This window comes from Mizuhopecten yessoensis, unplaced genomic scaffold (genome assembly GCF_002113885.1).
Source record: "Mizuhopecten yessoensis strain PY_sf001 unplaced genomic scaffold, ASM211388v2 scaffold10891, whole genome shotgun sequence".
NCBI lineage: Eukaryota > Metazoa > Mollusca > Bivalvia > Pectinida > Pectinidae > Mizuhopecten > Mizuhopecten yessoensis.
In genome coordinates, this window is record NW_018408773.1 from 325,737 (window position 1) to 350,549 (window position 24,813).

Consider the following 24,813-nt stretch of genomic DNA (forward strand, 5'->3'; position numbering starts at 1 on the left):
CAGGTCATCCAACTAAAACATCCGACTTCTGACAAGTTCTGTGGAAGAGTGTGTAACCAAGTCTGGTGCTGTGTATTACACGGGCGACATGGAAGGCTTTTCGGAGTGGTTTTGGGATGAGAATTTTTGGCTGACACCCGGTATAAAATGGGAGGATTTAAAGTCAAAAACACCCGGAGTTTACTATGGACAATTTTCAGATATTGGTCTACCCTCGATCTATATGGGTTTATTTATGACCGTCTTAAGATTCGCGTGTTTTAGGTAAGTTGCTCGTCCTGTAATACAGGTATACAAGATACATGATAACCCTTTATCTGCAGGTAAACATAAGCACGTTGGATGTTTATTAAGTTCGAATGTCGCGTCGTAAACGCAGCATTCTGCACATTAGATGTTGTAATCATGTGGACCAGTCGTAATATAACGGGATACCATTACCAAACGGGTAGCCTCTACCGGTACCAATGGGTCACGCCCAGCTAACCGTAAATTCCATACATCTGTCTTTGTTGGCTTCCGACAAGTCATCCCACATTTTTTTGTCGTGTGAGCCGCCGCCCCTTGCCACAATTACATTTACGTCAGAATGTTCTCAAAATAATGTGCCAGACAGTTTACTGGAAAAAAACTTATAATATGTACTGTACAGTAGAGACAACACTAAGATTTTAAATGTTGAAGCACAGAATTATATTATCAAATCATCAATAAAGGATTTTAAAGGTCGAATTAACCAATCATCTGATCAATATCTGCTCCAGTAACAATAATGTGATGTTAACTTTTGAATACCTGTGGACTGTTCTTTTGAATTGACATTATTAAGCAGTCCAAATTGTTTTTGTAAACAGATGTGCTTGTACTGCGTCAGAATTAGATTGCTATCTTAATCCGTGGTAATGCTGACGGTTTACATGATGTTATTTGACATAACATTGAAAGACATCTCTGTTACAAGTCTGTTTTGATAGTCAATTGTTAACAACGATTCATATCTTAATTGATAAATACAATAACTCTGAAGGCTCCTACCTGCAACTGAGCTACCTGGTCGCAGATGATCGACCCAAGCAGTTCCATTGTTCATATGTGGACTTGGAATTTATAAATGAGGAAATATGCAGGCAATGTACTTTAATTATGCATGTGTGTTCACGGAGGAATAAAATACACAGGAAACCTGCATTGAATTCCCCTTCTATAACTAAGAAACATTAGGGCATTATGTAGCTATATGTATAATAACTGTATATATTATATGTGGGAAACCATACCATTGATTCTGTTACCATTGATTCAAACTAACTTGTAATGTTAATGTCATCTTTGCAAAAGTGTTGGCACACAGCCATGTTTTCCAACTCATAACTATTTCATTCATAATAATCATGTTTTACGTCAACTTACATAACTCTCAAGGGAGTAAATAAATTGCTGTAACCAGTCATGGTAGAGGATCATATAGTTATATGTAATACCTTGTTACTGTATATCATTCATTTTATTATTATACAACATTTGTGTACATATGTATAGCACCCTATCTACACTGGTATCACCAATTTTCCTAATATACACCATACTTATACACTCGAGGGATGACCGATATATAGAAGTTCCTCAGTGATTGATGGTTGATAATCGTTCAAATATTGAAACAAGGTTAAAGGGGCATCACAGTGAAGTAACTTTTTTTTTGGTCTTATTTTCAAATACCACATAAACATATCAAGTGAGACTCCTTATGGAAAATAACGATCAGATTTGGCTGAAATAGATTCATGAAAATGATTAAATCTAAGATAATCATCGGTTTTTCTACCTGTCTGACCAACGTTTTGTTCAGGGATTTCCCTCTACTAGCGCATGCGCATAGCACACCATTTCTTTGTAAACAAAATGACTGGCCGTGTGTATGCGAAAGAAAAGTGTTGTTCTGTGTCAGCTACGAAACGAAAAGTTACCAAATGGTCAAAAGATAGTGCAAGGAGTATGTTACGGAATCATTATTGCAGGTGGGAAATATTCAAAGGAGAAAATAACTGCCCTAGCAGTTAGTACGGTGCATGTATTCTTACGGATAGCTGGTTAGGCTGAAATGGAATCGACATAAATGCTATCGCTGTTTATGTTATGAATAAATATCAAAAACTATTAACCTTTCTAGTATCTTTGTCTGAGTTTGAACACAGATGAACTTAGTTTAATATGTTAATGGGCATGTATCGGAGAGAGTTTACTTTGGTTTATGCGAAAGGAAGGGATAAGTGACTGGTTAGTTTGATTTTGCCATGAGGGCCTCCAAGGGATAAATGTTGTGATGGCCACGGCGCTCGCGCGATCGGGGTCAAATGAGATACTTGCGCTATTAGATTTACATAATTTATAATATTACCGGGTTCAGAAAAATACAGAAATGATTAAAGAAAAGTTGTCTCAACATAAAAAAGGGTCCATTTACAAGAATGCTTTAATCTATGTAAAGTATTGAAAAAATATAATGATCAAGTATCTCAACACGTTCCATATCTGACACATATTCTACATGTACACGTAGTGGTATTGCCATACAGTTTATTGTGTGTGATGGATAATATGACTTACAAAGTGTTAGCGTATGGAGACAGTGAAAGTGGGAAAGAGAGTATGCATAAATTTATACATGGCCAAAGACATTGAGTTGTACAATGTAATAAAAAAATCACAAAGGTGTTAAGCCCCGTACCAACTGTACCGGTCACATTCCGGTAATAAATTCAATATATATTTATATATATCTACTTTATGTTTATGCCGATTATCATTGTTGACATTTAATTGTAAATTCCTGAACAATTCAAGTGGTCAAACTGGACATTTGGAACGGACTATGAATATGGGGATAGCGAGGTAACATAAGTGGAAGTGCATACAATACATACATTCATTAAAAAAAATATCGCTCTTCACGTGATGTTCTTTTAACCAAGTATGATTTTTTTTACCTTGTCTGTGTAAGTTACCTTGTCTGTCTGGTTTACCTTGTCTGTGTAGGTTACCTTGTCTGTGTAGGTTACCTTGTCTGTGTAAGTTACCTTGTCTGTCTGGGTTACCTTGTCCGTCTGGGTTACCTTATCTGTCTGGTTTACCTTGTCTGTGTAGGTTACCTTGTCTGTGTAAGTTACCTTGTCTGTCTGGGTTACCTTGTCCGTCTGGGTTACCTTATCTGTCTGGTTTACCTTGTCTGTGTAGGTTACCTTGTCTGTGCAGGTTACCTTGTCTGTGTAGGTTACCTTGTCTGTCTGGTTTACCCTGTCTGTCTGGTTTACCTTGTCTGTCTGGTTTACCTTGTCTGTCTAGGATAACCTTGTCTGTCTAGGTTACCTTATCTGTGTAGGTTACCTTGTCTGTGTAGGTTACCTTGTCTTTGTAGGTTACCTTGTCTGTGCAGGTTACCCTGTCTGTCTGGTTTACCTTGTCTGTCTAGGTTACCTTGTCTGTTTGGTTTACCTTGTCTGTGTAGGTTACCTTGTCTGTCTGGTTTACCTTGTCTGTGCAGGTTACCTTGTCTGTGTAGGTTACCTTGTATGTGTAGGTTACCCTGTCTGTAGGTTACCTTGTCTGTCTGGGCTACCTTGTCTGTCTGTGATGCCATGTCTGTCTGTGTAGGTTACCTTGTCTGTCTGGGTTACCTTGTCTGTCTGGGTTACCTTGTCTGTCTGTGTTACCTTGTCTGTGTAGGTAACCTTGTCTGTGTAGATACCTTGTCTGTCTGGTTTACCTTGTCTATCTAGGTTACCTTGTCTGTGTAGGTTACCTTGTCTGTCTGGTTTACCTTGTCTGTCTGTGATAACTTGTCTGTTTGGTTTACCTTGTCTGTGTAGGTTACCTTGTATGTGTAGGTTACCCTGTCTGTAGGTTACCTTGTCTGTCTGGGCTACCTTGTCTGTCTGTGATGCCATGTCTGTCTGTGTAGGTTACCTTGTCTGTCTGGTTTACCATGTCTGTGCAGGTTACCTTGTCTGTGTAGGTTACCTTGTATGTGTAGGTTACCCTGTCTGTGTAGGTTACCTTGTCTGTCTGTGATGCCGTGTCTGTCTGTGTTACTTTGTCTGTGTAGGTTACCTTGTCTGTCTGGGTTACCTTGTCTGTCTGGGTTACCTTGTCTGTGTAGGTTACCTTGTCTGTGTAGATACCTTGTCTGTCTGGTTTACCTTGTCTATCTAGGTTACCTTGTCTGTGTAGGTTACCTTGTTTGTCTGTGTTACCTTGTCTGTACCCTGTCGGTTGGTTACCCTGTCTGTCTGGGATACAGTATCTGTCTGTGTTACCTTGTCTGTGTAGGTTACCTTGTCTGTCTGGTTTACCTTGTCTGTCTGTGATATCTTGTCTGTTTGGTTTACCTTGTCTGTGTAGGTTACCTTGTCTGTCTGGTTTACCATGTCTGTGCAGGTTACCTTGTCTGTGTAGGTTACCTTGTCTGTCTAGGTTACCTTGTATGTGTAGGTTACCCTGTCTGTGTAGGTTACCTTGTCGGTCTGTGATGCCGTGTCTGTCTGTGTTACTTTGTCTGTGTAGGTTACCTTGTCTGTCTGGTTTACTTACCTTGTCTGTCTGGTTTACCTTGTCTGTCTGTGATATCTTGTCTGTGTAGGTTACCTTGTCTGTCTAGGTTACATTGTATGTGTAGGTTACCCTGTCTGTGTAGGTTACCTTGTCGGTCAGTGATGCCGTGTCTGTCTGTGTTACTTTGTCTGTGTAGGTTACCTTGTCTGCCTGGGTTACCTTGTCTGTGTAGATAACCTTGTCTGTGTAGGTTACCTTGTCTGTCTGGTTTACTTACCTTGTCTGTCTGGTTTACCTTGTCTGTCTGTGATTTCTTGTCTGTGTAGGTTACCTTGTCTGCCTGGGTTACCTTGTCTGTGTAGATTACCTTGTCTGTGTAGGTTACCTTGTCTGTCTGGGGTACAGGTGTCTGTCTGGTTTACCTTATCTGTGTAGATTACCTTGTCTGTCTGGTTTACCTTGTCTGTGCAGGTTACCTTGTCTGTCTGGTTTACTTTGTCTGTGTAGGTTATCTTGTCTGTCTGGGTAACCCTGTATATCTTGGTAACCCTGTCTGTCCTGAGTTACCATATCTGTCTGGGATATACTGTATGTCCTTCAGGTGAACCTGTCAAACCTGTTACCCTATTTGTCTGGGTTACGATATCTTTCCAGTATTTTAGGTGAAACTGTCTAGAAACTGTTTGAAAAATACAGTTATATGTTTGTGCATTGAAGGTGGTGTGATGGTAAAAACTGAACTCTTTCAAGGCTTAAATCACCGGAAACTTTAGCTTCAGATTTTAACACTTGATGTACATATTGATAGCAATCATTGTCAGCGACCAGGTAGCTCAATTGGTAGTGTCTGTCTAGAGTTTGGAGGGTCTCAGATTCGAACCCCAGTCTGGCTGTTGCATTTCTCTTTCTTCTGTTACATGTGAATTCCCTATAGATAAGTCCTGTTTGGAATCCTGATGAATATTGTAGCATCCTCAATTGTCTACCGTGAAAAATACTGCTGTAAATCTTGAATTTGTTATGAAACTGAAGATATGGGATAATTTGAAGTCTGAGGGACATTGCCAATTGAAATTTTCCTGGTGTCAAAGAACCTGCAACCATACTACCTAGGTGTTGTGGAACTAGACTGGACTAACTGTCGGGATCAGTGACCTGTTAACCCTTTCATCACTGTAGACCATAATGGACTCATCCAGGTCAAAGCATGGTATAGTCTACTGAAGTTACAATGGTGTGAAAGGGTGAATTGATCGTGAAAGCTTAGTTGCATTGGTTAATTGGAACGTCTGTCCAGAGATAATATGGGTTTGGGTTTGAATACCGGTTGGGTGTTGCATTTTCTCTTTCCTGTTAGATTTGGCACCAAACTAAATGTACTTATGTAAGGTGCTATCTTGTTTGTCCTCTGGGTCAAAGACTTTCATTGACAGAGGGAGGAATGTAGTAGAACTGGACTGGGTTAATCACCAGCAATCAAGTCAGCTCTGTTGGTTCATTACATTCAGACTCAGTATCAAGTGCATAAATAGAAGCAACCGGTCCTGAAAACATATTTGAAAAATTAAAAATCATGGTTGAACTGAGCTGTTCTCCCACCCCAACTTCAGACTTACGGGGTTGTACTACAGTAGTGTAGAGGCAGATATGGGGCCAAATAAGCAGACTTATTGAGTTCAGTAAGTACCATCAATCATCATGGTTCAGTAATAATGTTTGTTGCTTAAATTAATGTAGAGAAAGGTTTATAAATAACATGGTAAAGTCTTCGGTAGATTAAAATACTTCGGTAAGACAAAAGTAAATGGCAAATCATTATTGAAGTCTACTTTAACCGATTCAACTAGCCCCTGGAAGGATGTCTTTAGTGCTATACATCTTTGAAACTCTTCTGTTAACTTCAGGAACATTTACTGGTATATAATTGCAGACATTACAGATATTTCGTGGGGAGAAATTGACTGGCAAAACCTAAAATGCTGCAATAATCTCGATGAAACAATTGTGTAAAATATGCCATATATATGGTACTGATCTATCAAATTATTATTGGATAAAAATGCAATCAGATGTGGGAACTCTGCTGATTTCAATATTCTAAAAAAATGATGGTAAAAATATTGGGACTCCTTCCAAAATCTGGAGACTTGATTATTAAAAAAAAGGGTTCATATGTGAAACATTTGTTCAGTTATTTGATGCAACCTGTGATGTCCTTGTTCTCAGCTAATCAGATGATAGTATTATTATAATAGTATTTCATCTATAAATGGCGACATTACACTTGTATTGTTGGAATGTTGAATAAGATAATTAAAACCATGGTTTATAACAAAAGATTATCTATCAGAAAAGCGCTTAAATTGGAATACCACTGAATTATGTATGTTAACAGTGTAGGACATCAGTAGGATAGGAGTGGGATTATTGATATCTCGCCTTATGACAGGTGGACATCGTACTTCTCCGTGTTATTGAAGGTTAAGGTCCAAACTAAATCAATGACCTGTGTTGGTATAACAGACCCCTGTACTAACCAAACAGAAGTGATATTTATATATTGTGTGTAAACAATATCTGGGTCTAAAGCACCTCAATTACACAGTAAATACTAAGGTAAATACGTGTGTACATTTAAAGTACACTCTGCTTGTCAGTTGTCCTACACTTTCCTGATGCTCAGACTTGTACAGTATTTATATAATACATGGCAATGACACACAATGTATATATCTGAGGTATTACATGATCACGATATCTCATGTCCAATGTATCATATACAATATCTGAGGTAAGAGTTGGCATACATTTCGTCAAACACTTACTTTCTTGTTGTGAGAAAATATACATTATTCATCAATAGCCCATTCGACAAAGTTGTACTTATATATATATATACTATTAAAAGAAATAAATTTCAACATATTAAACCATCCGTATTTTATCATTGCCAACAATATTTTTCAAACCTGTTACTTTTTCTGGGCCTAAAAGGTCAACAATCAACAGTGAGCTGGTGAATTTCATTTGTTATGAGTCTGAACGTCTTTACCAAAAGAAATGGTTCCAGAAATATTACTCACTTTCTGATGCGATTGTGATAGAAATCTGGAAACTGACACCCTAAAATTGTATCCTCCGGATCCTTACCCATTGAGAATCCCAAAGGAAAGTCAGTGATAGTTATAAATAAATAACACCCCCCCCCCCCCCCCCCCCCCCTTAACCTTGGGATAGAGGGGCATTGCTCAAAGGGAAAATAGGTTACCATAATCTTTTATTACTCCATAGGGGTGAAGGAGTTGTGAACTAACTTAGCTGTGATTAACCCCGGCCAAGGAAAGGAAACAAACACAAAATTGTAAAAATTAAAGACAAGGGTAGATGGGGCAGGTTTAAACAGGAAAATAGGCATTAATTTGAAAATATTTCTCCTTGAACCCTTTCACCCCTATGTAACTTTATTATACTCTACCATGCATTGCTATGGATGAGTCCAATACGGTGTACAGTGCTGAAGGGGTTAATGTAGGGTAAGTGATTTAGTGATACTAAAAGGATGTCTATAGAGGTTAATGTTTTAAAAGTTATTTCTTTAATAGGAGTAAAGGTATTTTGACTTGATTTGATATGGAACATCCCTAGAGATTCAATGTTTATAAAGGAAGACAATGGTTTTTCTATAGGGCAGATTTAGATCTACAGGGTTCAGAAATGACCAAAAACATTTTGAGGCAGCTAGATGATAAGGGATTTCAACAAAATTCGTTGTTAATGGTAATGCAATGTCACTCCAGTTGTTATTGTTTGGACCGATTCGAAAACCAAGATATCTTGTCTCGGCCTGTGTTTGGTGTCCAAAATATGAACATGATCAATGGGACACCCGATGACGTTTCAACAATAAAAGCAGAATTAATGCGTGTGAATTTTCTGGAGCAAAAGAACATCCCCATAGCCATCTAGCTAAATATATCAATGTGAGCATACTTAATCACTTGTTATTTTTGAAGTCTGTCACTTCGAGTACTTATTTGGGTCAGTAAGAAATCTGAGATGGCCACCGTGATCTCAGATTTAAGGAAACATTTCAACTTTTTGCTGGTTCAGTTAACAAAATAAATAGGTAAGTGTTCTGATAGGTGTCTTGTATAGGTGTTTTCTGTATCAGTGGACAGGGTCCAATCTAATGGGGCTTTTGAGGTAAAGGACAGAAATAAGTTAGACTATGGAACGTTATTACCATAAAAACTCGTGTAATTTGCACAGTTTGGTTTAGTTTAAATTAAGTTTGAAGTCGGGGGTGCGCAAGTACTTCTATTGGGATGGGTTTGGTTTGTTTGTGTCTTATGTCCTATTAACAGCTATGGTCATTTAAGGACGTGCCAGGTTTTGCTGGAGTTCCCGGAGAAAAAACACTGACCTATAGCCAATACCTGGCGAATGCCCCACGTAGGTCTCGAACCCCCGACCCAATGGTGGAGGGCTAGTGGTAGTGATGGCACATGTTGCATTGTATTTTGCAGAACTGTAGTTCTTTGAAATAGGAAGGAGAGTAGTATTCTTCTGAAGGGTATCAAACCAGCGCCTACCAGCTGTTCGGTCAGCCACTCTACAAATTTCAGTTAAAGGGAAATTCCTGCTAGTTCAAAGCTAAGGCAACCACAATGTACAATTAAAACCTGCCACAGCACGATAAAGCCCTGCCATTATACATGAATTACGACCATTCACAGATTTATCTATCAGCTGATTGAATTAATCAGTTCGTAGAACTCGTTTTTTTAAAGGACAGTCTTTAAAAGAGGCTTAGTTCTAAGATATACAATAAATTTCCTGTCTTCTGAGCCTTTATTTGCATAAAATTAAATCTATAGAGCTAGGGAAATAGCACTTGTCCATTCAACCAAAACTCCATTATCTGCTATTTTTAGTTTGGGTTTAAAATTTACCTGTGCTAACATGAACTGAATTACCCTTCCTTTGGGGAGTTGACGAACTGGGGCAATGTATTGACTAATATTATACAGAGATCAATCTTAGACCTTAGTCAAGGCTGAGTATTTTCTCTAAATGCACTTTAGAGTTTGCCCTTGTACACTTTCTTATGTACATAAGTGTTGGCTTCTACCAACCCTTTATAAAATTAATGAAAAAAGCTTTGTTAAGATATAAACCAGGGTCATATTTTAAACATGTATTCACATATTCCTGTATTTGATATCAACGTAATAGACCAAAAATGTGATGTTTCTACTTTCAAGGTAGATAAATATTTAGGTAGGAAGAGTTTTTTCTTTCTTTTTGCGAAATATTTTTACAAACGTTATTTTTAACTAAATTATAAATTCCATGATCTAGGTCTTGCCTGGTATTCTTGCTACCTGACTTTCGAAGGCTTTCGCTTACTCTGTTGAAAGTCTGTGTATATATATATTTAATGCATCATACTTCAAATTTACAGCAGGGGAACATAATCTAAGGAAGATCGACATTTGAACTATCTTGAGGGGTTATTTGTAGGGGATCATGTATATAAAAAAAATATGTCGGCACGGATATCATTCTGTGTACTTACTTTTATCTAAGCTCAAGCTTACAGTCAGGTTAGAGACACAATAATTTGCAAAATATATATAGGTCAGTTGTTTGGCCTTTAGACCAATTCTGAGGTTCACTGGCCATGACCTGTCGGGCAAAGTGTTTAAGCTGTTCTATACAGTGACCCATCGTACAGCTTGAACTGTGTTATATTGCATTAAATTGTCGCCATGTTCATTGTTATCGATGAAGGCTTGTTTTTTTTCTTTATTTAAAAAAAAAAGATTGTTCAGTTCTGGAGATATGTTAAGTGATGTTTATACAGTCCTCATATGTTTGTCATTTTGTAGATTTCACAATACTTACTTATCATTACAAAATGCCGATGTAGCATGACATAGTCCACGGTTCATTTCATCATTATGGAAATATGAACCTCCCCATGGTGAAATGCACTGGTACATTGTACAAATATTTCTACCTTGTTTCCACCTGTTTGATTATAGGAATGTTCATGCTCACCTTTATTTCTATCTCAGTAAAATTAGAGGGGTCCTGCTCTGTATATTTATTATAATCTGCAACATTTATATTGTACCCTGAATAATGTACAAAATTACTCTGGACACTTTAAAGTACTATTATCAGTCTAGAATAACACAAACAATATATATCACATATAGATTTACAATTCACATACTCATTGTTGTCCTTCGTGTGAACAACTCTCAATCTTCTGTCATTCACTGTATGAATATCTATGCTATACATGTAACTCTAAATTGCATACGTAGAAATTAGTTTTCTTCTTGATTGTGGAGACCGTTTTCAATTTTCTGGTAATTTACATACAATGTATATATAGCAGATCAGTCTATTTCAAAAAGTAGCATCTATATTCCAAAATACTGGTTTCAATAAGTATAAAGTAAATGATTTTGAGATGCAGATCATAGATTCTGTATCGGATTGCTGTGATTTTGACAGCTGATAAATACTGACAGCTCCAGAAAACAGGAAAAGCTGTTATTTTTATAACCTTGTATATGTGAATGTCAAAATTTTGTACTGCATCCTGTATTTTAAGGTAAACTGTGCTGTGAATAGAGCGCTGGTGAACATATGTGATGTGCTCTCTAAAGTGTAGGAAACCAGTGTTGTAGACTATCTACAGTTAGTTAGTGAATCCGAGATACCGAGGAGAAGGGTTTGGTTTGTTGGTACTTTACGTCCTGTTGCAGCTATATGGTATTAAATGACGAGTCTGGTTTTGGTATTCGGGGAGAACTGGAGTACTGGGAGAAAATCATAGTGATCTTAGATTGTCAGACACCTTAAACACTCGGTAGGCAGTAGTGCTAACAACAGGTATTACCGTAAGTGAATGTAGCTTGTTTCTTAGAAAAGACGATAAGTTCTGTCTTTATTTTGGTTTAGCAAATTTGGGTATACATCAGAGTATTGATGTCAGTTAGACAAGCTTAAAAGACTTCCTGCTATGGTGTGTTCCCGCTGTGTTTGGGTTTAATAACCGTACATATCTGTGTGTCATTATAACATTGACAGATCATAATACATAGATTTTATTGGATTTCTTTGTGTAAGTCAGTACTCAGGTTGCATGCACCAAGTTCAGATGAGCTGGATCAATGACCAGGTTTTGGTTGTAGTAAAAATTAGACAGACCACTAACAGAAGCTACAATATTGTTCTGAACATTTGTAGAGTGGACTAGCTGACTTCTCTGTAGGCTCAGTGAGCAGGTCGGCCGCCCGCCCAAAGGTGATGAGCTGTCGTGCGTGACAATGTAGTCTATACAGGTTCAAGCCGCTATACAGACGTTGGTCTGATCGTAGATTACACTTGTTTCTACGTATAGTTAAATTCAGATGCCATTCAAGCTAGAATGTCATATTAATGAATAAAATATTGCAGAAATTTCAAATTGGTTCACAAAAAGACATACATATTTAGGAGCAAAACACTTGAAAGCATGGTGATATTAATGTATAAACTCTGACACATGTGATAATTTGTATAGAAGGAGATTTTGTAACTTCTGTAACGGAACTGCACTTAGTTGATCATTGAATTTGCTACCAGGTGCATAGCTCAATTGTTAGAGCGTCCCTCTAGAGTTCGGACGTTCTTGGGTTTGAATCCCGATCTGGCTGTGCATTTCTGTCTCCTGTTACAAAATTGGCTAGCTTGCCAACCCTTGTTTGAAGCACTGGGTAAGTGCTTGGCCAGGGATTCCCAAACCTAAGTTGTAAACAGTTGCGTCTTTTGGGGGAAGACTTAGAAAAAGGAGGAAGGAATGTAGCAGAACTGGACTTGGTCGATTGTCAGTGACCAGGTAGCTCAACTATTAGAGCGTCCGTCTAAAAATCGAAGGATCTCGGGTTTGAATCCCGGTCTGGCCATTGCATTTCTCTTTTTCCTGTTACACTTCTATACAATGTTTATGAATTTGGGCCGAATGCTGACTTCTCTATTTGTATTCTTTTGAAGCAGAGAAAACAGAAACCTCTTTTTTTAATAATTACATTTGAACTATGCAAAACGACCCCAGTTTGTTTAAAAAGGGCCTCTGTTATACATTGATACATGCAGGGAGAACACTGCATTTAGGCGTAGGTATATTTCTTTAAGGTTGAGTATAGCAGGTTCTGTAAGCTTACACTTAAAGCTAAATACTTAAATCCTGATTCTAGAAAGAGATCCAGGATTGTATTGACGGGAGGGTAGTGGCATGGGTTACTTTAGTTTGATTTTAAGGAGATGAGGGATTGAGGACCCGTACCATAGTTTGATTTTAAGGAGATGAGGGATTGAGGAACCCGTACGTTAGTTTGATTTTAAGGAGATGAGGGATTGAGGACCCGTACCATAGTTTGATTTTAAGGAGATGAGGGATTGAGGAACCCGTACGTTAGTTTGATTTTAAGGAGATGAGGGATTGAGGACCCGTACCATAGTTTGATTTTAAGGAGATGAGGGATTGAGGAACCCGTACGTTAGTTTGATTTTAAGGAGATGAGGGATTGAGGACCCGTACCATAGTTTGATTTTAAGGAGATGAGGGATTGAGGAACCCGTACGTTAGTTTGATTTTAAGGAGATGAGGGATTGAGGACCCGTACCATAGTTTGATTTTAAGGAGATGAGGGATTGAGGAACCCGTACGTTAGTTTGATTTTAAGGAGATGAGGGATTGAGGACCCATACTTATTACCACAGAGGCTGGTACCTGTGACCACCTCTTGTTTGTTTACCTGTGGATTTTATATTTATAAGATATACACATGTATAAGTAGAGAAATAATTAAATCTGGCAATTTGTCAACACAAAATCATTAAACAATTACGCAGCAAAGACACAACAAAGTAATTAGATCATTTATTACCCCAGTGTTAAAACATATCTCCTCCATCGGTTTGCAGTCAAAGACTATATTTCAGAATCCTTCTTTGTCATTACTACTCGTAAGACCTGTATAATTATTCAGCAGGAGTGTGAAATCTCAATTTTTGGGAATGGTGTCCATGCTATGATCATCCGTAATCTTTCTACAAACATCGTCGAAAAACCCACGTTCGATTGAACTAGCATTTTTCTGTAGGATCAATAACCCGCTCAAGTTCAATTTTGAACCAAATATGAAAATCAATATGACCGCCAATGGCCATCTTGTGTATCGTGGAAATCACATGGTTCCTTTGATAACCTTTTAATGCATGCTTTGAATTTCATGTAACATGTTATACCTGCTCAAGTTTGATTTTGACCCAATTCTGAATATCAACATGGCTGCCAGGAGGGGCAGGCGACACATCCCCTACAGTGGATTTCTGTTTTGATGACGAAGTAACATGTTTCAATGTTTTTGTGTGTTGTAGGTTAATATTTATTCCTATTGGAAAACACTTTGGAATCAGAGTCAAGAGGCCGAGGAATGCTACACCAAATCCTGACTTGGAAGTAGAATATAAAAAATCTAAATTTCCTAAAGATGAAAAAGTAAAGGTAAGACATTGTTTTAAAGTTGGCTATACATGTTGGTGACTTGAACAGTGATATTTCCTGAACAAACTTATACAGTAAAACATGTTAATAACAAATCCATATGGGATCTGAGAGTAAGATTTGCCAAGTTTGATATTTTTTTTATTAATGGATATTTTTGAGGTAGTGTCCTGTCTGTGGACATACTTGTGACTTCTCGGTAACACCAGCATGTTTAATATATATAATACTATAGTTACTATTTTAATATAACTAATTCATCATCAGTACATTTAAATGTAATTTATTAAAATTTATTAAACTTATAAATTTATATCATGATGTGAGACTTAACGTACTTGCTAATAAATGTATATATTGTATACCGGAAAAATTGTCCTCACAGTTATTTTCGCCCTTTTCTTCCTCCGTAATAAGGCTGAATTTAACATTACAGTAAACATGAGTAATGAGTAAATACAGATTTTACCAGCGTAGGGTGAACGATTAACTGAGCGGAACGTTATAGTATACTACAGTATATATAGTATTATATCTGCTATCAAATGATAAGAACTACAAAACACAACAATATTAACATAGAAAAAGTATTATGGTCCTAAAATGGAGGTAAAGCATTACAGGTCAAGTGCAAGGTAAACAATTTTTATTTTAAAATTTGAATCATAGGTATACATTAGCTAAGCCTAACAGAGACAGAGTGGCCAATCATAGGTTAGCTAGCCTGACAGAGTAGCCCCAGTTTAGTGAACTGCTGAAAGGACATCACATGTACAGTTATCTCAAGGATCCCCGTACTACTGCCAAAAACTGTGACGATGCACAGGGAAATGATTCGGCTGGCATAAATATACCTTTGGTAATTCATTTCTGAAAAGAAAACCGTACTTTGTGGCACATGTATGAAATACAATAGAAATGAAATAAACATAATCAAAAACAGCGTTTGAAGTGAAAAAACACAATCAGCAGGGCTAGACTTGGATTTGAACCCTGGACGTAAGATTGTTAGACTATCTCTCTCATCAACTACCTGGTCAACTGTCCTGGCCCAACTGTGCTAGTTATATCCAAAATGGGGGAGTTTACTGTATATATAGGGAAACATACAGTGCAGTGGTGCAGGAATCCGTAACATTAGCTATTCTTTCCCTAGCTTGGTAAAATTAAGGTTAGGAAATACAGTTTTGAGGACCAGATTTAACAAACGGAATAAGACAAAACCCATTGTAGGATATTTTGTTTTCTACAATATACAAACTTACATTTCTATACAGATGTTTGTGCTGTGCTTCAGAACAATTTCTCTAAACTGAACACATGTAGGTACCATTAGAGTAATATTTCACAATATATGTGCATAGAAATTAAACAAAGTTGAAGGTCTGGTTTGTACAGGTTTCCTGATTATACTGGTTCAATGTACATTACAATTGTGTAAAGTGTGGCATCTATAGAATTGAACGTGTCTGGGTCCACTTGTTTAAAGCCCAGTTATAATTAACTTCATGAATTTTTAGGTCACCTGAGCTTTGCTCAAGTGACCTGTTCTGATCGCTTTCCGTCCGTCGTTGTCCGTCGTGCATAACCTTTTTACATTTTCGACTTCTTCTCAAGAACCAGTGGATGGAATTTTTCCAAACTTGGTCAAAATCAACCTTGGTAGATTAGGCTACAAAATTGTAAAATTGGGATACTTAACCCAACCCCAGGGGCCTGGGCGGGGCCCCTAAGGGAAAATTAACCAATTTTTCAAAAATCTTCTTCTCCAGACTCAGAGGTACTAAAGTCAATTTCTCTGCATGGATGGAAAGATCATCAGGGGCTTTGTTTAAATTGTAAATTTCAGTATTCCCCAGCAATCCGTTCTCTTTTGTGGGGGAGGGGGGTAAAATTTACTTTAGTTTATATGGGGAAATAACACTTTTGGGTATTTTGTCCATTTTCAGCAGGAAATTATTCAAACTTGGTTTAGAATGATTATGATGCCAGATGACAAAAAGATGGTATGAGAAAACAAGATCCTGCACCATCCACAGGGGCTGGAGGGGTGGGGCCCAAATGGGGATTATAGTTAAAAGTTAAAAAAATCTTCATCAGACTCGGTTACCTTAATTACATTAATTGTAAATTTCATTATCCCCCAGGTCATCTGCTCTCCCTTGAGGAGAGGGTATAATTCTCAATAGCAAAATAATTTGTTTGAATAGTTTTTAAAGTTCTTATCCTTTGGTGACATGACAAGTATTGTATTTCACTTTGTTTACATATTGTTTCCCACATTTTGTACATCTCAGCAATGAATTGAGCTACCAGTACCTATATAATATAACTCAGGTGACTGCTAAGACCCTTGGGCCTCTTGTTTATGTAATATTTAAAATCACTGTTTATGAGAAATCTTTCATATTATATCAACATTTTAAAGGTTCTTACCTTCAGACAAAAAATTGAATCCCTGTAACGCAACTTTGATTATGAATTTAAAATTTTGAAAAATGTAATAGAAGATTATTTGTGTGAAATATGATCAGCTAATCGGTCAACAAACGAGCCCTGATTTATACAGGTGTCTCATTACATACAGGTGTCTATTAATTACATACAGGTATCTCCATTACATACAGGTTTCTCTATTACATACAGAGGTCTTTATTACATACAGATGTGTCTCTATAACATACAGGTGTCTCCATTACATACAGATGTATCATTACATACAGGTGTCTTCATAGCATACATGTGTCTCCATAGCATACAGCTGGTGTGTCATCATATATATACATACAGGTGTCTCCCTACCATACTGATGTGTCCATTACATAAAGGCATCTATAACATACAGGTGTCTCCATTACATACAGGTGTCTCAATTACATACAGGTATCTCCATTAAATACATGAGTTACTTTACATGTACATAAACATACAGTGACAGTAACACAGGGCCACTGGATATAGCAGCCTATAGTTAAAAATATGTTGTATACAGGTTTCTAGATTATACAGTCAAACCTGTTTTAAGCAACTGTTAGTTTGAAGTTCGAAAGTGGTCTTTTAATGCAGATGGTCTCTTCAATATAGGGTAAAAATCAAATCACTACAATGATTGACATTAAGAGGCCTCTTAAGAAAGATGGTCACTTAGAAGGTGGTCACATGAGAGGTCACATGCAGTAATATGCATGTGACCTCTATATTGTTTATGGCTTACAATATCTGTCTGTACCAAGTACTATGCACTATAGATTTCTAAGTAAGCTACACTAGCATTAATTGTATATAGATTTCTTTTTGAAATAAAACAAACACAAGAGAGTTTAGACCGATAGATACCTTCAGTCTTGAAGCAGCTACAATCAACTAACTGTTGAAATGTTGATGAAGCACCTGTGCACTTCATCAGCCAGGAAACTTTTGGCTTCTTGCCATGCATATATGGTGAGCCCTGAAATAACAATAGCAGCAACATGGAAAGTACAATTGATTTAATATTTGTGAAACGTGCGAATTTTCCATCCCCTACTGGTACTTCCACGGGTCAGGTTTGCATATGTGCATCTTTTTCTGACATAAAGCCAAATCTTATGCATTTGTATGCAAGTACCTCTTTGGAGGGGGGATTATTGCACACTGTAATCAGGTCTTGTGCCCCATTAATATGCAGAGTTATGGTCCTTTGATTACTAAGTGTCCCCTCAGCCTTTAAAATCTTATAATCTACAATGGTATCAAAATATATCTTTTGCAAATATATCCTTGCAGAGCATGGTAAAGAAAACCAGTTTAACTGAACGAGAGATACAGAGATGGTTTCGAGTGCGGAGACAACAGGGCGCCCCCGGTAATATGCAGAAGTTTTGTGAATGCAGGTTAGTAGTTATAACGAGAGAAGCGTAGTATCGGCAAGTAAGTATGTACAACCCCAAATTGCGTATTCTCAATGTACAACAAACCATCATGTAGAATTACAGAGCACCTTGAGATCATTCTTCAGGGCCTTTGTTTTACCAAATGTGTTATTATGGGGAGCATCTGTCCACACTTTGGTTTTCCACAGGATATCACCAAATTCAGTGGAAAGTTGTTCAATATTCATATTATACCAAGTCAAAGGCTTTGGAGTTGAACAAAGTTTGTGCCTGGGATTGGACGGAAGTATATTGTTCCGCCCCGTGATACTCTCGTTATGTTTTCGTTACACTTAATGTGTGGGCTACCTTACGTAAATACTTGTATAACACACATTTAATTACAATAAATTGCATTCAAAATTTGTTCTAAATGCCAACCAAAATCTATTTTAAGCTTCAATTATCTTAAAATTTAATCTACAGCCAACCATCCTTGATTTAATGTTTGAAAGCACTGAAAAAATTGTGTTAAAAAGGATTTTGACATTTTGTTAATAATATCATTTTATTTCACCAAATGTTGGTAACAGAGTAAAACAAATCTAAAAAAAAAAAAAAAAAATATTTGGAATGAAGATTTGTTGCATATTTTTCTTGAAATTGAATTTCTAGTTTAGAATCTGTTGTCATTTTAATTTCAGATGAAGAACCTGTCTTTTGATTTGTTTTTGAGTTCCTGGTTATCAGTTTGTATTTATGTACAATTGATTCTTCTTTGTTTTGATGTTAGAGTTAACATTATGGGTTTACAAATAAATATTTAACAAAACCCAATAACAGATAAGGAAGTACAACATTAAGGCTATCCACATCAAATTAATTGTTTCCTTATCCAACTGATTTACATATAGAAAAATGGTCCTGAGATTTTATTTTCTCATTGACACTATTTGCATTTATTATTTTTTAAAACATTTTTGATTTAAATAAAATATCTGGTGCTTAAGTAATTTGTCAGTGTACAAGAAACATATGCTTTTTAGGTTTGGCCTGATAAAAGTTAACAACTCCTGAACATTTCTCATGAACGTTATATTGATTGTTGAACAGTACATTTCAGACTAGTGTCTAGTGGCCTGCCCACTTGTACCTAACACCTCCCCTGGCTCGGCCTTAGTCTGCCAGCCTCGGGGGAATGTATAGCAAACCCTGCCATCATGTTTGGATCAGATACATTGTTTTATAAGTGTGATATATGCTATATAAAGCATATGTATGTATGATCAATACTTATGTGCACAAACATTCATAAAAAAATGATATGGAATTTTGCAGAGGTATCACTCATCAAATATATTTCAGAAGCTATATGGATTACAAAGCATCAGCTTTTAGCAATGACATTGTAAAGTCCTACTGGTATAAATGATAAACCAGTTTAACTCGATTCCCATTTATTTAGGATGAGATATTCCAAGTGTGATAGAAATTCAAGTAAGGGGAGGGGCATTCAAGTTTGAGGAAGCATTCATATTTGGGGGAGGAGACATTCAAGTCGGGAGGAGGGCACATTTAATTTTTGGATACATTTGAAATCGGGTTGAGGGAAATTCAAGTAAGGGAGAAATGAATTCAGGTTGGTGGGGGAGACATTCAAGTTGAGGGGNGAGACATTTCAAGCTGGAGGGGGGCATTTAAGTAGGTGAAATCTTCCAGGTATAAGCAATATCAATATCATGTTTAATGTTTAATAAGATATTTATCTCAAAGTTCAAATTAAAATCACTGTATCTTTTTTTCTTGTCTAGAAATATTTCATATTGACTTGGTGACCAGATAAGTTTTTTTGATTCAATATGTTTTAAGTTATTTCTGTTGACTGACTAATATTTGTATTTGTTCTTTTCACAGCTGGAATTTCCTGTTTTACGGGTCTGTGTTTGTGTATGGAGTTTACATTCTGTGGGATGTAAGTATACAACAAGTAGACGTAAGGACACCTAACATCCCCATTGTAACCAGTGTGTTGGAGACCTGTCAGTTATATTAACACTCTCGCTAAACACACTCTTTCAGTATCTTAACTTTTAGTTGCTGCCACAGGGCTTTTTCTATGCCAAGATGAGATTCTAACAAAAAGACCAATTTCACTAACTCCAATCTTTTGTAATCACTTCCATATTAAATTGTTTGTACAATGAACACCGGTCTAAACTAACACTTTTAGAACCGATTTCTCGTCCAGAATACACAGGTATTTCAATTACAAAGGTTCAATTTACATAGAAGTTTAGGTTCACTTTGATAGGGTTTTAGTGAATGGTTATCCAGATTATACAACATCTGGATTAGATAGGCCTGAACTCATTCACCCCTGGATACACATTTGAACTCTTCCAATTCAAAGGTTGGAATCGTTCATTATGAAACTTTAGGGGTGAATAAGTTTAAACTGTATACTTGAATAACCCAAGTTGGGGAAATATTTACAATAATATAGTAAAGATTGAAAATAAATAATACTATAAAGATTGAAATATGAATGAAATAAATTTGTACAATGTTTGTTTTTCCAAAACAAAGGGTCATGTAAAATCCCATTCTAAAATTTGAAATTCTGTTTTCATGAATTGATAGAAAAAGTCCTGTAGTCACTCCATGCTTTATACTGCTCTATACAGGAACCGCATCACTTGCTCAAGTGATAACGACACACACACCAACCACACACACACATATATATATACACAGAGTTACCCGCTCTTCTGGTTCATATTTATATCTATATTTGTGTACTCAACCAAGCTTTAGATTGTACTTTTACTTGATTTCTTCTAGTTGTTACTGGGGCAGATCTAGGATTTAAAATATAGCTTAAATATGCTGAAAATTCTTATCAGCAGAAATACTTCAAACAATTTCCGTAACAATCGGCATTAGTTTTGATTAGTGTTTTAGTTGATTTCAGGGTCTTTTTTAACAAAAAAAGGTGGGGAGAATACTAGCAGAGGATAGACCTAGAACTGCCCTTGTGTTGAGCTTATCTTGTTGGCAAGAGAGTTGTGAACATGCAAGATTGGGTGAAAATAGATATCCATGTAAGATTTTACTTGCATGTATAATTTGAGTACAAGAATAGTAGTGAATGCTAATTATATGTAGCTGTTGGTTTCTTATTGATAGATCTAGACACATGTTCAGGTTGTGTTAATCATGCTAGCTTTGTTTTATAGATACATCAGTTGGTGCTTTTTTTGAACCTTGATGACAATGGATTACATGTGATCAAATTAAATATATCTTACTTTGGTTTGCTATCTTCATATTTAAAAAAAAAATCCTTGCATAAATTTACTATTAGGGAAGACATGATATTGATTCAAACAAGGAGAAGATCATGAATTAGGCTGAGGAGTGTTCATGACTCGAAGGTGTGGTGTTAGTTGAGATTCTGATTAGTTAAAATGCTGGACTTTTAAATGTTGAGTCATGATCACAGGATTTGAACATGATCCTGATTTAACATATTTAATACATCTTTAGTTGAGAAAAAAATGTTAAGACAGAAAAATGATTCTTTGTGGAAGTGGAATGATTTCTCTCTTGACTCATTCACCCCTGAAATTTCGTAATGAACTATTTCAACCTTTGAATTGGAAGAGCTCAAATGCGTCTTTACGGGTGAATGGGTTAAGGGTCCCTGTCCCACTGCACTTTAGTTTTTACCGCAGCGTCCGTCTGTCAACTTTTCCTTTAAAATGCTACTAGTCCTGAACGGCTAGGTAGATTTTGACTAAATTTGGTTTCGAGCATCCTTAGGCCAAGGGGACTCAATTTTGTATAAATGGTGGGTGTGCCCCCCCTGGGGGCAGAGGGGTGGGGCCCAAGGATTAAGGGATTTTATCCTAATTAAGTCTGGAGCATCCTTGGGCCAAGGGGACTCAATTTTGTATAAATGGTGGGTGTGGCCCCCCTTGGGGCAGAGGGCCGGGGCCGAATAGGGGAAATAGAGGTAAAACCTTTAAAATCCTTCTCCTACCCTAGGGATTAAGGAACTTTATCCTTATTAAGTCTGGAGCATCCTTGGGCCAAGGGGACTCAATTTTGTATAAATGGTGGGTGTGGCCCCCCTTGGGGCAGAGGGCCGGGGGCGAATAGGGGAAATAGAGGTAAAACCTTTAAAATCCCTTTTCTACCATCGTGATTAAGGGATTTTATCCTAATTTAGTCTGGAGCATCCTTGGGCCAAGGGGACTCAACTTTGTATAAGCAGTGGATGTGGTCTCCCAGGGGGCAGAAGGGCGGGGTCCAATAGGAGAAATAGAGGTAAACTTTAAAATCCTTCTTCGACCATCGTGATTAAGGGATTTTATCCTTATTTAGTCTGGAGCATCCTTTGGCCAAGGAGACTCAATTTTGTATAAACGGTGGGTATGACCCCCCTAGGGGCATAGGGGTGGGGCTCTGTTTGAAATTTGTTATATCTCAAGTACTGGATGGATTTTTCTGAAATTTTATATGTACTTACAGCACCTACCATGGAGTGCTATATCTTTACTTCATACCAATTATTTTAAACATATTCAGATGAGCGATACAGGCCCTCTGGGCCTCTTGTTGGTATGTACAGTATCCTCCCCTTAATTTGGTTTTTGATAGAACTGTAGCACTGTCAGGTCAGGATTCTTCTGTTTACTGAGTATAGCTTAGTCAGTTAGAGAGATAGTATAACTATAGTAAAACGATCTGAAGGTCAGGGTTCTTCTGTTGACTGGGTATATTAGTCAGTTAGAGAGATAGTATAACTATAGTAAAACGATCTGGAGGTCAGGGTTCCTCTGTTGACTGGGTATAGAGAACTGTAGCACTGTCAGGTCAGGATTCTTCTGTTTACTGAGTATAGCTTAGTCAGTTAGAGAGGTAGTATAACTATAGTAAAACGATCTGAAGGTCAGGGTTCTTCTGTTGACTGGGTATATTAGTCAGTTAGTGAGATAGTATAACTATAGTAAAACGATCTGGGTGTCAGGGCTCCTCTGTTGTCTGGGAAGCTTAGTCAGTTAGAGAGATAGTATAACTATAGTAAAACGATCTGGTTGTCAGGGTTCCTCTGTTGTCTGGGTAGCTTAGTCAGTTAGAGAGATAGTATAACGATAGTAAAACGATCTGGAGGTCAGGGTTCCTCTGTTGACTGGGTAGCTTAGTCAGTTAGAGATAGTATAACTTGAGTAAAACGATCTGGAGGTCAGGGTTCCTCTGTTGACTGGGTATAGCTAAGTCAGTTAGAGAGATAGTATAACTATAGTAAAACGATCTGAAGGTCAAGGTTCCTCTGTTGACTGGATAGCTTAGTTAGTTAGAGAGATAGTATAGCTATAGTAAAACGATCTGAAGGTCAGGGTTCCTTTGTTGACTGGGTAGCTTAGTCAGTTAGAGAGATAGTTTAACTATAGTAAAACGATCTGGACGTCAGGGTTCCTCTGTTGACTGAGTAGCTTAGTCAGTTAGAGAGATAATATAACTATAGTAAAACGATCTGGAGGTCAAGGTTCCTCTATTGACTGGGTATAGCTTTGTCAGTTAGAGAGATAGTATAACTATAGTAAAACAATCTTGAGGTCAGGGTTCCTCTATTGACTGGGTATAGCTTAGTCAGTTAGAGATAGTATAACTATAGTAAAACGATCTGAAGGTCAGGGTTCCTCTGTTGACTGGGTAGCTAAGTCAGTTAGAGAGATAGTATAGCTATAGTAAAACGATCTGGAGGTCAGGGTTCCTCTGTTGTCTGAGTAGCTTAAGTCAGTTAGAGAGATAGTATAGCTATAGTAAAACGATCTGGAGGTCAGGGTTCCTCTGTTGACTGGGTAGCTTAGTCAGTTAGAGAGATAGTATAGCAATAGTAAAACGATCTGAAGGTCAGGGTTCCTCTGTTGACTGGGTAGCTTAGTCAGTTAGAGAGAAAGTATAGCTATAGTAAAACAATCTGGAGGTCAGGGTTCCTCTGTTGACTGGGTATAGCTTAGTCAGTTAGAGATAGTATAACTTTAGTAAAACGATCTGAAGGTCAGGGTTCCTCTGTTAACTGGGTAGCTTAGTCAGTTAGAGAGATAGTATAGCTATAGTAAAACGATCTGAAGGTCAGGGTTCCTCTGTTGACTGGGTATAGCTAAGTCAGTTAGAGATAGTATAGCTATAGTAAAACAATCTGGTGGTCAGGGTTCCTCTGTTGACTGGGTATAGCTTAGTCAGTTAGAGATAGTATAACTTTAGTAAAACGATCTGAAGGTCAGGGTTCCTCTGTTGACTGGGTATAGCTTAGTCAGTTAGAGAGATAGTATAACTTTAGTAAAACGATCTGGAGGTCAGGGTTCCTCTGTTGACTTGGTATAGCTTAGTCAGTTAGAGAGATAATTTAACTATAGTAAAACGATCTGAAGGTCAAGGTTCCTCTGTTGACTGGGTATAGCTTAGTTAGTTAGAGAGATAGTTTAACTATAGTAAAACAATCTGGAGGTCAGGGTTCCTCTGTTGACTGGGTAGCTTAGTCAGTAAGAGAGATAATATAACTATAGTAAAACGATCTGAAGGTCAAGGTACCTCTGTTGACTGGGTATAGCTAAGTCAGTTAGAGAGATAATATAGCTATAGTAAAACGATCTGAAGGTCAAGGTTCCTCTGTTGACTGAGTAGCTTAGTCAGTTAGAGAGATAGTATAGCTATAGTAAAACAATCTGGAAGTCAGGGTTCCTTTGTTGACTGGGTAGCTTAGTCAGTTAGAGAGATAGTATAGCTATAGTAAAACGATCTGAAGGTCAAGGTACCTCTGTTGACTGGGTATAGATA

The 24,813-nt window shown here is 37.3% G+C and overlaps 1 protein-coding gene across 2 annotated transcripts in view; it reads left to right on the forward strand.

Annotated features, from left to right (window-relative positions):
* The window catches only part of LOC110463359 (ceramide synthase 4-like), a 40,669-nt gene continuing 15,856 nt past the window's right edge, over window positions 1-24,813 (forward strand). For both annotated transcript variants that reach the window (XR_002464385.1, XM_021517884.1), the window contains exons 1-4: window positions 1-264; window positions 13,990-14,116; window positions 17,882-17,988; window positions 19,882-19,939. Coding sequence is in view for 1 of the 2 variants with exons in the window: in XM_021517884.1 (XP_021373559.1) it covers window positions 89-264; window positions 13,990-14,116; window positions 17,882-17,988; window positions 19,882-19,939 (468 nt within the window). In the remaining variant the exon portion in view is untranslated. The remainder of the gene's footprint in view (window positions 265-13,989; window positions 14,117-17,881; window positions 17,989-19,881; window positions 19,940-24,813) is intronic.